Source organism: Anser cygnoides, chromosome 8 (assembly GCF_040182565.1).
Source record: "Anser cygnoides isolate HZ-2024a breed goose chromosome 8, Taihu_goose_T2T_genome, whole genome shotgun sequence".
In the NCBI taxonomy this organism is placed as follows: domain Eukaryota; kingdom Metazoa; phylum Chordata; class Aves; order Anseriformes; family Anatidae; genus Anser; species Anser cygnoides.
The window spans coordinates 6,423,666-6,439,631 of record NC_089880.1 but is presented as its reverse complement, the minus strand read 5'-3'; the positions used below and the strand labels follow the sequence as shown (position 1 = coordinate 6,439,631).

At 37.0% G+C, this 15,966-nt stretch overlaps 1 protein-coding gene across 6 annotated transcripts in view; it reads left to right on the top strand.

The window, feature by feature from the left end:
• VAV3 (vav guanine nucleotide exchange factor 3) overlaps window positions 1-15,966 on the top strand; it is a 275,359-nt gene that overhangs the window by 95,666 nt on the left and 163,727 nt on the right. For 5 of the 6 annotated variants that reach the window (XM_048066888.2, XM_048066894.2, XM_048066890.2 and 2 more), the window contains 2 exons: window positions 11,311-11,412; window positions 13,916-14,016. In XM_048066888.2, the coding sequence (XP_047922845.1) occupies window positions 11,311-11,412; window positions 13,916-14,016 (203 nt within the window). The remainder of the gene's footprint in view (window positions 1-11,310; window positions 11,413-13,915; window positions 14,017-15,966) is intronic. The other variant, XM_048066889.2, reaches the window with a different exon arrangement.

Below are 15,966 nucleotides of genomic sequence, written 5' to 3'. Positions count from 1 at the left end.
AGCTCAAATAGATCTGTTCCCTCAGATAGAGCATTAATAATGCATATGCATTAAGACTCCTTCTGAGAGAATATTTGAGCTCTGACATATTGAACACTGACAAATTAAAGCTTTCTTATCAGGGTACTTCAAAAACCTTAGATACCAGTTGCGTTTTTCAAATAGCCTGGAAAGGTGTTTCTCTTATACCAACCTCAAATAGGTGGTTACCAAAGCAATAAACAAACATTTGCCATTCTTCTCCATCAGTATAAATATTTCAGTACTGCAAAAATGATTACAAAGTTCTTGTCTGCCAAAGAAGAATGGCTGCCTGTTCTTTGCTTAGATTCCAGTTGTTTGTGATCAAATGTTTTTCAGGGTTACAAGCAACCATTCACAATATATTTATAGCTATGTGATTTGTTTAGATTATTCTGGGCACAGCAAAAACCGTGTGAAGATTCTGCATATGATTAAGAGTGCAGTGTAAGGATAGCACAGAATGTGAAAGCAAAACAATTTATGAAAACAGTGTGTAAACACTTGGAGATAAATATACTTTGATACTGTATCTTCTGGTTCACAAAAAATAGATTTTCCTGTCCTTATGTTTCCACAAATTACCTTATAACGTGTGAGTTATACTGCTATGAAAATTAGTAAGCATTTCATAAACTTGAATATCAACATGAGTTAAGACTGCAGTGATACCACATCATAATACTTAAGTACCACTGTCTAAATACTGCTTTTGTGTAAGGTGTTATTTTTTTTTCAGTCTCTAAACATGTAATGCTGATTTTGTCCTGTTACTTTGACCATGTGAACAAATGTCCTAGTTTCTCCCTGCAAACCCATGCTATCCTTTTTGCCTGCTTAAAAGATTTAGGTGTTTGTCCTGCAATTCACAGATTTATGGTCCTATACAGCCTGTGGTTTTACATTTTGTACACCAAAACAGACACTTATATTCATTAAATGTGAATCTGTGATAGAACATCTGACGTTTATCACAGTGAGCAACTAAAGTTTACAAATCCAAATTTACAGAATGCTCTTGTAAGACTCAGCCAGTGAATATTTAAAGTATATGAAGTACTTGAAGTACGCTTTTGACTACAAATAATCAAGTGTGACAGAGCTTTGTTCGTATCAGGTGGCGGTGTCCATACACCTTATAATGAGAATAGATCAGCTCAAAGCAGTCTATCTCCCATACTTTTCAGGGAAGAAGCTGATAAGGACAAAGGAGAGCCATTATCTTGTTCGAAACAATGCATTACAGTTCTAAAAAGTTAACATGATGATTTCTTTGATCTCAGAAAAGCTACTCATCATATGATCAAATAAGTAAATTTCCTAGCAAAGTCTTAGAAGTTGTGCGTTCGTGATCAAAAGCACAATTTACTTGTGATATGGTTAATTTAATTATATAACATGTATTCTCGGTGGAGACTCTTTGATGTGACAAACCAGAATGTCTGAGTATTAACATATGGAGAATTGATTGATTGATTGATTTAGTAAATATCTTCTTCAAAGATGGTTCTGAAATATAACAGCCTATCTGGAACAGGGAAAATAAATTAGCTGTAAGTAATCAGTGTTGCTCCTTGAGGAGAGAAGGTGGAAAAGAAGCTGGAAATCATCCTTTGGAAAAAGGCATCACGCACCTCTAGTGAGAATACCCTTTAAGAACACTATTTCCTCTTTTCATCTTTTTACAGTTAATTATAAAATCCTTGTAAATACCCAAATGATTTATTTGTATTTGTGTCCCTGCCCTTTTGCTTGGTTACTTGATTACACAGGTGCCTTTCTGTTAGATGCTAGCATGTTGTATGAAGTGATCAGTTGAAATGGTGATAATAGCTCAGCCACCAAGTTTCATGTGGAAAGAGAGGATATGTGAAATGGCTCTGCTGTTTGTGGGCAATGTGATTCTTAGGGAAGTCTGCATGACAGAGCAGGAACTTTTCATGAGATTGTTCATAGGAGGTTTTGCTGTAAGCTGTTTGTCGGCTTTGACAGTAACATACACGGTTTTCTGATTCATAAAAAATAACATGGATAGAAATTAAAACACTTAGAAAAAGTGGCTAACGTCTGCCATATTTATTGGCTTACTAAATTTTCTAAAGTTTTCTAAGATGCATCCAGCTGACATGGCTAACTTATAAGGTGTATAAAACTTTGAAAGTTGGTCATTTGAGCAACTAAGTAGGAATTTTAACTTAGGCTGAGTCCTTCTGTAAATAACTTCTGATGGCAGTTAATAACTTTGGCTGATCTAGGTTTGATGCATTTTCTGTGGTGTTGTCAACTATTAGTCTAAGTGAAAACAGAACGAAAATTTCTAGCATCTGTAGCAGTTAATCTGTGCCATTGTCTTGGTAGGCTATATTGCATGATTACCGCATCAGATTTCTTGTCACATATGCTTGAAAATGTTCTTTAGCAGTGTGTGCTCAGGGTGTCCATAATACTGAACTGTTCTGTTTGGAGCATTTTAAATTCTTATAAGCATAACATGGAGTGCAGAATAATAGCAGCTCTAAAATGCAAAGGTCTAAATCAGGGTTGAGAGTCTAAGAGAGTTCAAGGTATTGAGTTTTATCTGAGCTCCCTGTAGTATTTCTTCTTTTAATACTTAAAACAGTTTTGATTCACTGTAGACTCCTTAGCTGATACTTCATGCACCTGCTTATTTGTTATGCCTCAGGGCTCACGGTTGGGCATACATACATTTAATGATTTTTCTAAAGCCATGTTTTAATTGAATGGAATGGCTACTCGTTTTCAAATATAATACACTTTTGAAATTATGGGATATTTTGCATACATTGCATACAGTCAAATCTTGTGTACCTTCTGATAAGATTGCATTTCTTGAAGTGACCGATATGTGAAAAGGAGCTTCAAAACCTAACCTAAATAGCATTAATATTTAAAAACAAAATACAACAAAAACCTGGCCCCTCTCCGCCTGATTAAGATATAACGTTTTTTTCCCTTTTGGTGGAAAACTGAAAGTTGTTAGTCTGAGAACCTGTGACTCTGCTGGACAGCGTGTTCCCAAACCAAGAGCACCCGTAACAGTGTGTTTTCTGCTTTTCTTGGTCACACAGAAACGTGCTTGTGGGATTGCTGTTCTGGGAGGAGAAGGTTCCTCTTCTATCCAAGTTGTCTGTCCCACTTAGTTATGATCATCTGGAACAACATATTTGGACTTTAATCATGGAATCATAGAATGGCTTGGGTTGGAAGGGACCTTAAAAATGATCTAGTTCCCCTCCCCCCTCCCCCGCCACGGGCAGGGATGCCACCCACTAGATCAGGTTACCCAGGGCCCCATCCAACCTGGCCTTGAACACCTCCAGGGATGGGGCATCCACAACCCCTCTGGGCAACCTGTGCCAGTGCCTCACCAACCCGAGAGTGAAGAATTTCCTCCTAACATCCTCCTGAGAAAAGTGGCTCCATTCAGTCAGTGTTTACAATGCTTTTGCTTTCTCTGTGTCTTGTAACAGAAGAAATGATCTACTCGGCAGCGTCTAGGTCAGCACCTGCTCTTGCTGTTACCCTGTCTTGTTTTGCTGCTAATTCACTTTTGAAAGGATCTTCTTCCATCCATTTGCAAAGGGTCACTTACTCGTTTGTCTGAGTTGGATGTATTTTTTTTTTTTTACTCTTCTATATATGCTGCAATTCTTGCAATGAATCATATATATGCTTTGCATGGTGGAAAGGTGATGTGCAAAAATCTGAGGAATATTAAATTTCTCTTTTTTTCCTGTAATAGTTATTTTTTTCTTTCCCATTTATGAAAAATAAATTTAGATTAAAATTACTTGGAGTCTGGAAGGGGAAGTTGAGTTGTTAATTAAGTACTCCAGAGAAGCAATTTTTCAACTTTAATTGAAATGTTTGTAATGAGTAGAAGCAACACCTTCCTAGAGGCCTTGACCCAGGGAAGGAAGGGGGAGGATCTGTACAGGTCTTAATTGCCGAAATCTAGCTAGTATTGAAAAGCTGCCAAGGAAGCAATTAGAAGAAACGGCCCTCAAAATGCAGTGAAAGAGACAGAAGAACCAGTCACTAGTGGAGAACAGCAGTGGACCTCGCAGGCAGATGGCTTAAACCACCATTTCGAGCTGGTAGTGTTAGAGGTAATAGTGAATAGATTTAGAATAAAAGAGATTTGTTTTCTTTGTGTTGTTCCTAGGGGCTTTCATTTAACTCCCTATGCCTGCAGAATATGCTCCACGATGGTAGACTTGCTGCTTGCTCTGCGGCTGTGTGACTTATTTTCACGAGTGCTGCATGAAGAGTTTGGTACCCGTAACCAAGAGGCCAAAGACCCCAAATTCTAGTTGCTTCTGCTCTTTACATTTTATAATATCCGTCTCTTCTCTTGTATGCTCTTTTCCAGAAGAAGTCATGTTTGCATTTCATTAATTTCTTATTTAAAGTTTAAACTTCCTATAAGAATTTAATTAGTCTAATCAACCTAATACTTCAAATTATTCCTTTCCTATATTTCTGTTAATTTGTTGGCAGCCAGCAGGCTTTCGGTAATATGCACATGAAAAATAAACTTCAGACAATAGTTCTTAAAGTCTCTGAGGCTAAAGATCTGAAGGGCAGATCTACCTTGAAGGATCTCCAACGGAAGTAAAACATCCAAGGGAAGATCCAGTCAGTACGTTAGAATTTGTGAAGTAAGGATGTGTCATGGTGTGTCTTCAGAAATATGACCATTGTTGAAATGAAGACTGGGATGTTCGTGTCCCTGTTCTCCATGTGGGGAAAATGGGAGGAGCTACAGTAAGCTATTTTAGCCTTCCTTTATTTAATCTCTTGGGTTATGTTATCCATTGTAATTATATATTTAATAATTGCATACTTAATTTTAGAGAGTGATATAAGAGAGTTTTGGGGGCTGAAATTTTAGTATTTTTCTTGGTGTATTTTATTTTATAAGCCTTAACTGGGTAGAGAAAATTAAATTGATGGTAAAAAGAAAGCATATTTGTGCCTAAGCCACTGAAGAAATTAGTTTGTTTGTTTAGTCTGACCTCCTGTTGTGAAAGGTATTTTTGTATAGTTCTTGTTGAAAATGAACAAATGTCAGAAGGCTGATAAAAACTAAACTGTTGCTACATATTAGCCAAATGCCTGTTGTATGCTATTGGTATTTGGGCACATTCTGATCTTTGTTTTCTCAACAGAAAATGATTCATATTAAGCAAAGAAATACCAGCAACACATCCCATCTAACTTGCTTGGTATTGATGTTGTACTCTTTCCACTGTATTGTGTATCTTGGAAACACATTAGACCCAAGACGGTCAAAATTCAGTTTTGTAAAATGAGGCATAGAGTTCATGTTGTTAGATATTTCAAGATTGCCAAGGTTCGTCGCTTTACTTGGACTTCAGTATTAGTGCTTTGTTCATGACATGTTTGTCTTGAAGGTTTGGAGTTACTTCAGGTTTTTGAACTGTTATCCCAACTGCTATAGGAAAGTAATAAAAATATAGTTTCAACTGTTGCATTGTATTCATGTGCGCAATATTATGGTAATTTGAGATGTACCTGTACATGTGGCAAGATAATCTTGGACTGTCAGTGACGTTATTCTGTGGTCAGTCGTGCCATTAACCTAGGCGAAGGTGATTACTAGAATGAATTCCCTCTGCAAAAGCTTGAGGGGACTGTTAATAATGTGACAGTTTCTGACACTGTTTATAAAGGTGTTATGTGGGTGGCTGAAGAAAAGGTGGTCTGTGCATCAATTTACTTTTCTGAGAAGTAAGAGTCAACTGCATCACTGCAGATTTGTGGCCTTTTTAAAAGGGGAATATTTCATTGGCACGATGTCAGCAAAAATGGAGTGCTTAGAAGCCTGATATCGGGTGTGATTGTGTAAGTCTCCTGGTAACTCTTTCCTGCCCTGCACTCTCCAAACTTCGCAGGTGAGATCTGCCCAGAGCTGCAGGGCTGACTGAAGCAGATGGTCATTCCTTTCCTTCAATGGTGGCTCTGATGGCTTATGCAGGGATAGGAATTGAGTGCCCAAATGATGAAGGGGACTAGCAAGACATGCATCTGCAGGTCTCTGGGTGGTGGTGTAGCAGTGAATTGGTCCCAGTGGGACTAATATTCTGCAAGAAACTAGAAAAGAGAAAGCTTTACTAAAAAGGCTCTGGGGCAGCCCAAGGACGTTGCTCTAGTGACTGGAGTAAATCTGGTTATGGGGATATAGTGCTGTACAGGAGAGGGCACTCATGGTTGTCCCTTACAAAAATTCTGCTGCTGAATTAAGGAGAGAATTGGAAAAAAATTCTTAATTACAGATTCACTCTGTTTCTGTATTCTGACATCTTGTCCCTGCTAGAGCGTAGGAGTTATAACAGTCTGGGGAAAAAGTAGAAGAGAAAAAGGGAAGCTACTTTTGACTCCCCGTAATGTTTGTAAGAAAAAGAGGCAATTTTACAATGAAATAGGGGACAAAATTCTCTGTCACTATTTATCTCAGATTAAGTATTGCTGGTATAGGGGTGACTTCCTGCTCCAGATGCTTATCAAGATTTTTCAAAAGCAGCGATGGATAATATGTTCATTGGGATGAGCGTGGGGCACCCCGTGATAGAAGTTGAGAAGGCTGGACTGGTGACTCCATCCCACTCTGCCTAAGGGGAAAGGGACCAAGTTTAAGTCCTAAATCAATTTTTTCTAATACTGGCCACAGAAATTGTTTCAATTGTATGATAGAATTTTTGTAACAGTTGTGTGTGAGTTCCTATTTATTTTCCTGGCAAGAAATACTCCTTCTCAAGACAATATTCGTAGTTGTGAGTTTAAAATTAATACTGGCTTAATATTAATTTTCTTCTGTATTTTGGAACATGCCTGCATGTTGGGTAGTAAGTTTTTTTTGATGCCATGTCATTAACAGCTCTCATCTGTGCTCTCAGAGTATCAGTGTAGGGCTTGAATGCTGTAATGGGCTTGAATGCTAAGTCCTCCTTTATGGTTGGAGGTGACTATGAAAGGCCGTGTGCTGTGCCATGGCTCATGTTTTTCCTTTGAAGTTGCCAGATATATTTACTATTTTTTAAAACTGAAAAGACAGTATATGCTGTTTAGAGTAAAAGGTTTTATGGAAAAAAAATCCCGTGGTTCTTGTGGTATGGGCCATAGACAAAAGATGAGTTGTTTTTGATCTCTACTTTGAAACTTTTGTGTGGTATCACAGAAGAGGTATTAGATGCCAAACATTTCATATGTTGATATGTATGTATGCTATACGTATATAAATGTTCAAAAGTAATATATCGAAAATGAAAATACCAATCCCCCAGATTTCTTAGGCTTCAAACTTTACGTTAAGAGCAAACTTTATGTTAAGAAACATGTGACTTGATATATACTGCTACAGTGCATCATCGCAGACTACATCAGACTTGGCTGGTGTGACATAGTGTGACTACAGAACTGGATTTGCCATCATGCAGCATGACTGAAAGGTGCTAAATATGAAAGCGTCTTCCTGTCCACAGTTAGCAGTGAAATATATGTATTTAGATAAACCTTTCCTTATTCTACCTCCACATTTATGGATGTTACAGTTCAATCTTTTTTAATGTCGTTATTAATCTCACTGTATTTTCATTCGCTTTACATTACTCTGCATTCAGAGTAAACATTTTGGATTTTGCACTGTTCTTTTCTACTGCCTTTGTCAGAATATTGACAACTGGAAGCTGCTTTCATATAAATGTGACAGCTTTTTTTGAGGGGTAAGGAAATGCGTTCTTGTCTAACATGAAAAAATGATGCATCTAAGTAATTAATATTTTTAATAGACTTATCTCTTTATAAAGAGAATCCTAAGAAATGATGCATATAAAACCAAAGTTTTTGAAATGCGACATTCACAAATTCAAGAATATATTTCGCTGATATGTGCCCATTCCCATTTTACCTCGAATTGTAGACTACTAGGAGGAATGATCACTAAGAAAACGGGAATGATGCTCTTCTCAGTGAATATAATGGCATGGTTTGTTTTGAGACTACCATTTGGAAGTATATTTAAATATAATCCTCTGCTCAGTCTTTCTTTTTGTGCAGACTTCTGATTCCTGCTCTTTCTTGGACAGAATCTTCTGCAATATTCTGAGGCTTTAGTCCCTTCAAGATTCATTTAATGTGTGATTGACGTACTTCAGTGGCATCTCCTTTGCTTTCTTGTTTGTTTTTGCTTTTCTTTCTGGCTTTGGGGTGAGGGGTGGGAATGATATGTTTTGAGTGGTGGAAGGGATAGCAAAATTTAAAAGGCTCTTTGGTTTATGAAGACTTGTTGCATACCCCTAAAAGAGCTGCTCAGATGTAGGTCTTTTAAAAACAGCAGTTCTAAAGGATCTTTGTGCAAGTTTGGCTTTAGCCAGCAAGTAAATACGTGAAGTTCAATGGCAGTGAATTGACAGGGAGTATGAAAGGCTTGTAGGTGGTGAAGAAAATGAGTGTTTAGAAGGAGAATTTGTTGAAGCAATCTTCAGAGTAGAATCACTCAACTAAAACCTGGTGTGATTTATAGAACCTTTGAGAAATGATGCATTTATATGATCCTTAAGAACTGAGGAGTATTTGGATCTGAGCTATGCCCTCCTGTAGGTCGTGATGGACAAGGTAAATTTAAGTTTGCATTGCATTCCGAAGTTTGTATTGTATTACACGTTTCCAGTTTATATTTTTCTACTTATACAAACAGGACGCATTTACAAATTTTGGCATACAGTAGAAAGCTGAAGTACTAAGTCTGTTCATCGGGATAAACCTTGTCTTGTTTAGGACGTGGTAAGCTGATAGTTTAGTCCATAGGTGAAATAAAAACAACTTACTATATTATCGGAAGGTGGAAGGCCTTGTGTCAGCTCCTCTGTGAAGGGACAGCTTCATTCTTTGCCATTTTAGGACTATGCTTCATTTTTCCTCTCAATAAATTTTTCTAATAGGGGTTATAAAATAAAACTGAATGGCTCAAAAGTTCCTTTTAATAGAAGTATCAACCCAATGTATTGCTATTGTTCTGTTAATAGGAGGTATATTTTCAGTAGTTTATATGTATTTCGATCTTTGTAGAAGAGTCCTAGGGAAGAATGGAAGAGAACTTTTACATATGACAGAAACTTAGTCACATAGTTGCGTTAAGCAATTGCATGCAATTCTTTGGTTCGTACTTGAAAAATGGTCACGATGTTAGGATTAATTTTATATGCTTTGAAACGTGATGAGTCTCTGCACATGAGGTGGGTGCTTGTGACGTGGTTTTGCAAGCTATGCTGGTCTGAATCAAATGGTTTAAAGACAAAACTGGTTTAAAAACAGCTTTTGTTGCAATTGTAAGTATTGTGACCCATTCTAGAATTTTCAGCATTGTCTGTAGTGAACTGTGTAGCCTCAGAGGTTTTATCAGACCCTTTGCAAATGTGTTGTGCAATACAGGCCTTGCTCTGCAGAGTTAAGAACCCTGAAATAGTGCATTGTTTTTCTGGTTTTAAAAGTTCTTCTGTTTTGAAGATTAATTTAGCCTGATACCTACCTGTACCTTCCTGCTCTGAATAGGTAGTATCTGTGCCTTTTTGAGTAGGTCTTGTAGTACTGACATCTTGCGTAGCACAGCAAGAAGAGACACTAGTGAGCGAGTTAAAACAGGACTGTGTGAAAGGCTATTCTCGAGCATAAAAGCAAAATCCCATTTGCTTTCTGAGTATGGTTTCATTTTCAGCACGTTCATTTTCAGCAGGCAGATTAGAAGACTGACCTTTCTGACACTGGGTACTTAAACAGGTTATCTGAATGTTTTTTTCATAAGCCTTTTCATTCAGTCCTGGAGAGATTGATGCTTGCATGCTTACTTATATTTGTTTCGCTGCAATTTGTGGCTGTTCTGTGTTATAGTCCAAAAGTTATTTATAATACATAAAAATGAAACTTGCCTAATAAGTACCTCCAACTTTAATGCCTGAATTTGTAATTTTGTGTGTCAGGAAAGCTTCTTATCTTTCCTTTTGAGTATTGTAGATTATTCCATTCTTATTCTGTTTTTTCCCTGTTTTAATTCCTATGCATCCCGCGTTCCTTTGTTTTTGCAAGAAATACCAGAATTCTATGGAGTCCTAAACATTCCAAGATAAATAATCTTTAAAAATCCATTAATGTGTCCTACATATATTCTTTTTGTCTCGGATAGTCTAGCTTAATGTCGTCGAGTATTAAATTATGCAGCTAGCACTTCAGTGGTTCTGTTTTTGTAAGTGTAAGGTAGTTGCATTTTCGTAATTTGAGGTTATCATTGAATTAAAGCAAAAGAGATGACAAATAACTTAAAACTTCCTGTCCCCTCTTTCCTCACGGAAATGTGGAAAATGACAGAAAAAAATGGATTACTTAATAAAATTTAAATAAGCCTGCAAACAGTCACCAGTGCAACAAAATGAGTGGGTCATATTTAACTTAAACTCCCACTTTTAAATGGGATCAGTAGAGAGGATAAACAAGAGACAGCAATAGATTAGTGCTTAGGCAAATTAGATGTATGGAAATAAGTCTGCAACTACCGTGTTGCAGTATTTTAGCAGTATAAATAGTGATCTTCTACTTCATTTGTTAAATCATGGTTGTGTAGCAACAGCTGTAGGCATTGAAGAAGCTCATTTAAGAAACACTAACAAAACCCCTAAATATTTTCTAACTGCTTTTGAATTTGCTCTTGTTATCCAGTGTATTGTTGCATAGTTGTGACCTAATTGTCCCAAATTTGCTGCTTATGTTTTTCTAATGGCGTGGTTCTGAAACTGTGAGCTGCTCTTCTTTGTAGATACACATAACAAAATATTTGAGAATGAAGAAGTGAGTGTTCTTTGGGTCTGTAAAATGAACCTACTCAATGAGGATTAAAAAGCAGACTTGTATTTTCATAGAATCACAGAATATCCTGAGTTAGAAGGGACACCCAAGGATCCAACTCCTGCTCCATACAGGACCACCCCAATTTTTTTGATGTATAGTAACTGTTTTCTAGTTACTGTGGTAGCTAAAACAGTTCGGATGTATTTTAAGGATCATGTATGCAAAATATAATGATTCAGACTTCATTTAAAGGTATGTGATAAAGTCCATGTTTTGAGTTCACCTCAGTGGTAATCATTGAAGTGTAAATAGAGTTAGTTGTTCACAGATTCAGATTTCCTGCTGTGAATAGTGTATTATGTTCTAAATCTTGGTTTAAAACAGATTTTCAAATAATTTTTATTTTAGGTCAAATATACGACCAGACTATGCGGATACAAGCTTTCATGAGTTCAAAATGCATACTTTCAGTCGTGTGACATCTTGCAAGGTCTGTCAAATGCTTCTGAGGTAAGAATTTTAAGCCCCCACCAGTAATATTTGAGTGAAAGTGTGATGAAATACATGGCTAGCTGGTTACCTCTACAAGATGGACAAGCCATAAAGCCAGTCATACACAGTATGAGTGAGATTTGATAATTAAGTACCAAATATTAGCAGCAGTGCTGTTGAAAGATCAAAACCTGAAGGTACTACCCCATTTCCCATTTGTCAGAAGGCTGCTTTGTCATAATTCTCTTCAGTAAGAATTCCCTTATTAAATAAAGTAATGCTCATAAGAGTAAACGATGGCCATTTTATATAGTGTTGACCAGCAAGACTGGTCCACAGGTCCCATAGCTGTAGACCATCAGTCCCAAGAACAGATGGAATATTTTTTTTAGAAAGGCAGATGATGAAGATGCTTATAAATGTTTGATATGGGGAGATTGCTTTGTGAAACAGAAAATAATTGTCTCACAAAAGCTCTGCTGAACTAGAAATATGTAGGCAAATTAAAGACAGATGTTACAAAGCTAGATAAATGCTAGTAGACCACAAATTCTTCCAAGAGCGAGGATTTGTAAGACTAACTTGAGTTGAAAAAAAACTTTTCTTTCTTTCTTCTGAAGTACGTGCATGTACATGCACATCTGTGGTTTCACATGGATTACTTGAGCTATCTTTAAGCTACCTGTATTTCTGTAAACACAGTATGTCTAATGGTCCAGATGTATATATTGAACCTAAGTTTCATAGTGTAAGCTGAAGTTGCAAGAGCTCTGTTAAAAAACAAAATGTAGTCATAGCCTTTTAAAAAGGGTGTTTAAAGCATAGGTTGTGTTTTTGTTAAGCACAGGTGTGGAGGAATACAATAACCTCATGTATGTTCCTTCTTGCCTTTTTTTCCTTCAGCAACCTTTTTTCTGAACAGTTTTATTGACTTGGATTCTGAGATTTTTTTTTTTAGATGATGCTTTGCTCAATGCAGTAAGGTCTAAGTGACTATGAAGAATGCTGCAGACATCCTGAATTTAGAGATGGCATGCCTAAGTTTTAATTTGAAGCAGTATAGTTGAGTCATTGTCTCTGTTACTGCACTGGCTGCTGTTGCTGAGAAACGGTTGTCTTGCTTTCAGGACACAGGCTGCATGATCCTGCATGGTTCTGCACAGGCATGCCAATTTGCTCCAAGATAGCTTAGGTACCCCTAGGTGCTACTTAGTGATACATAGACGTGTTCCTGTATACCCAAGTAGTATTGAAAGCATACTGGGTTTACGGTCCTAAAATGGCTAAATAATTTTTGAAAGGATATTGTCAGTTTAAACTTCAAAATGCTAAACAGAATGGCACGTAAATACTTCAAACAAAGTTTGAACCTTTGTGCCTGATCTTTCTGAAGTGGGGATAAAATGTCAGCCTTAAAAGCCATCTATAGGGATGGATAATTTTGTCCTCTGCTCTTATGTAGAGTCTTGTATTCCTGTGTAGCAATAAGAAAAAACAAAAACAGAACAAAGTGGATTAAAATATTTTTATATTTGTTTGTCTCTAAGCTTCTGTATTTTGATACTTAAAAAATTAATGTGCTTCTGAGTTTAATAAAATAAAGGCAATTAATTGAAGTCTAGTACCTGTTGCAGTAAATAGCAGTTGCTGTATGTTGCATTCAGGTTAAACCTGTCCAGTCCTGTGTTCCATATATGAAACTTGATTTTCCTTTGAAGCTGAAGATGTCATGTTAGACTAGGATGTGTAATCACTCCAAACTGGTCAGGATAATCTTGGAGACAGCCAAGTCTAGTGTGAAGATTAAGCAGACACATCAATAGATGGAACTCGTGTAATTGCTCAGAAGTACATGTAAAAGACTGTTAGCCCTTTTGTGGATTGTACCTGAGAGAAAAGCAACACACACATCTGAAAATAAATGCGTTCTCAGACTCAAATTCAGATTTTAGTTCATTAAGGGGAATTGGAGAACATTTAGAGTAAGGAAAGTTACTCCTTAGCAGGTCTGAATGTTAACCGAAGTGTACCCAAATAGCTTATTTTTTTTATTTATTTAATGGACATTTTTGAAGTCGAGAATATTTGCATTGGAGCCTATAAAATCCTTAGTACTTAAACATATATTCATACTTAAGGCTTTCCCAAAATGGATCTATTCTTCATGTTGTCTGAGCGAATTCCCATTGAAATGAAACAGAGTGTAGCTGTATGGTAGGATAGATAGATAATGGTACAGTTTCAAGTGTGCTGTGCCAGAGTTGCTTTGGGCTAAATAGGAATGAAGATTGTTATTCTATCAGTAGTTCAGAGGAACTATCTGGTTGTTATTTTGAAATGGCTAGCAGTGACAAAAAGCTGATGAGCTGCTTGTCAGTTGTTGTTGCTGTTTCTCAGGTCTTTAAGGACTATCATTATGCAACAAGGCAAATGGCTTCTAATACCTTCTGCCATGTCTTTTATTTCTTTATGCATGGAATTTATCACTTCTAATGTATCACTACCTAATTTTATTTTACAGGGGAACATTTTATCAAGGCTATTTATGCTCTAAGTGTGGAGCTGGAGCACACAAAGAATGCTTAGGAAGATTAGACAATTGTGGCAGAGCTAATTCAGGTGGTAAGTCATTTTTATTGTTAGAATACCATTTTTAATTAGGACATAAAACTTGCTAGATATAATTAAGGTTTAATTTACCCTAATTTGTGTTTATCGTAACATACATGCTTGTGAAACTACCATTTATAAGTACAATTAGAATTGCATTTAGAATTCATGGGGACTTTTATTCGTACTAAACTGAGTTGTTAAAAAGCGCAAGAGAGTGAACTGTTATAGGTCAAACCCAATTTCTTTGTTGGTGTCCTGTGTATACAACAAGAAATAGATCTGGTTTTAATCATAGACGGCTCACAAGTAACACTTAGTGTACGGCATATTATCTAGCATCCCTTGTTCTTCCTTGATGTCTGTATGAGTTTTCATATTTTACTCTCAGCTCCTGAAACTGTGTTGCGTCAGCATCCTCTTTAATCTCATTGCTTTCCATCATTTCTGGCCACTCACAATATTCAGAAAAAAAGGTGATTGGCTTATTACTGCCAGCATCTAAGGACCTTCCCCCCCCCTCCCCCCCCCTTAATAAGCTGCCATTCTCCTTCTGCCATTTGGGACTTCAAGGCTTCTCTCGATTTCAGCCACTGTTCAGTCTCCCTCTTAGGGTGCTTTCTCCAAATTTGACCTCTTCCTTCTCTGCTCAGTAGTGTTTCTGTAATTCTCTCTGACACCTCCCGCTTATAATGCCAAATGTTAGTGCTCATCGTTAGCACATATTCCCTTCCCCGTACCTGTTCAGTCAGTGGCAGTGAGTCTGTGCACTCCAGACACCTTGTCACATAACAGTACCATTTTTGACTCTTACCTCCGTCCAGGTTCTTATATTCTTTCTAGAGCTGATTTGTTGGTGGAGCAGGAAAAACGCGCTCCCTCCAAATATGAACTTGCCCCACCATTAATACATTCGGATTTCTTTTGCTTGTGTTTGAAAGAGAAAAAACACTGGAACACATTGTGATTTCTGCAAGGTGTAGCTGTATCTTTTGCGGAAGCTTTTTCAGAAATTGTCCTACTTGCTTCACTAAACCTGTATGTTCTTTTTTTCAGGAACATTTTATAACTGTGTGAAATTTCTTGCATATCTCACATGGGCTTCTGCAACCTCTTAATTTTTTTTTGGTATTGCCATCTATAATCTTTGCAAAATGCTTTGAGATAATCTCTCTCCCGCTGTTTGAATTACATCATGACCTCATCTTCTCCCCTTCACTAAGCTTCTGCTTCAAGTTTTTGGTTCTAGCTTTTTGTTCCTTTCAAAGCTGTATGAGCTTGCTTCTGTCTTTGCCCCTGTTTGTGTTACTTCCTGACTTTTGCTTGGTTTTTCACTGTGTTATTTGCCTGCTTCCTCCTTTCACAAAATCATTGGGATGTCAGATGCTGACTTCTGCTGCAGCCAATGAACTTTGATCTTAGTTGTTTTCCTGTACTGGAACTCTTCTATGCCATTATCCTAGTCTGTCTTTTTTTTCTTTTTTTTTAAGATCACCTCTTGTAGATCCAGAAACCATACAAGCAACCACAGTATTGTTCATTCAAATTTTCTTTTTCTATTTTTTTTTCTTTTCTGGAGGATAGATTTTTCACAGAACCTCCTATATATATATTGGAGAAAAAAATAAACTTACATAAAATAAATATTTTAAAGCAATCACATTTGAATTAATAGAGTGCAAAAGCAAAGGCATACTGTCCTTCACAAGAAAGATGTATCTTCTCCAGTATAAACCACCCCTACTACTTTTTTTTTTTTATTTCCTGCCTTCTGTTCCAATCACTTTTGTAGTTTTTATTTTAATTGGATATCTGGCACCCTGGAAGGCAGCAACTTACCTTTCAATTTTTCTCTAAAGATCTGTGGACACATATGGTGCAACGTGAATCGGTAAGAATGACCATAAATCCCAAGATAACACAAGGTCTGATATCTTGCAGTTTTCCTGCCGTATATGTTTC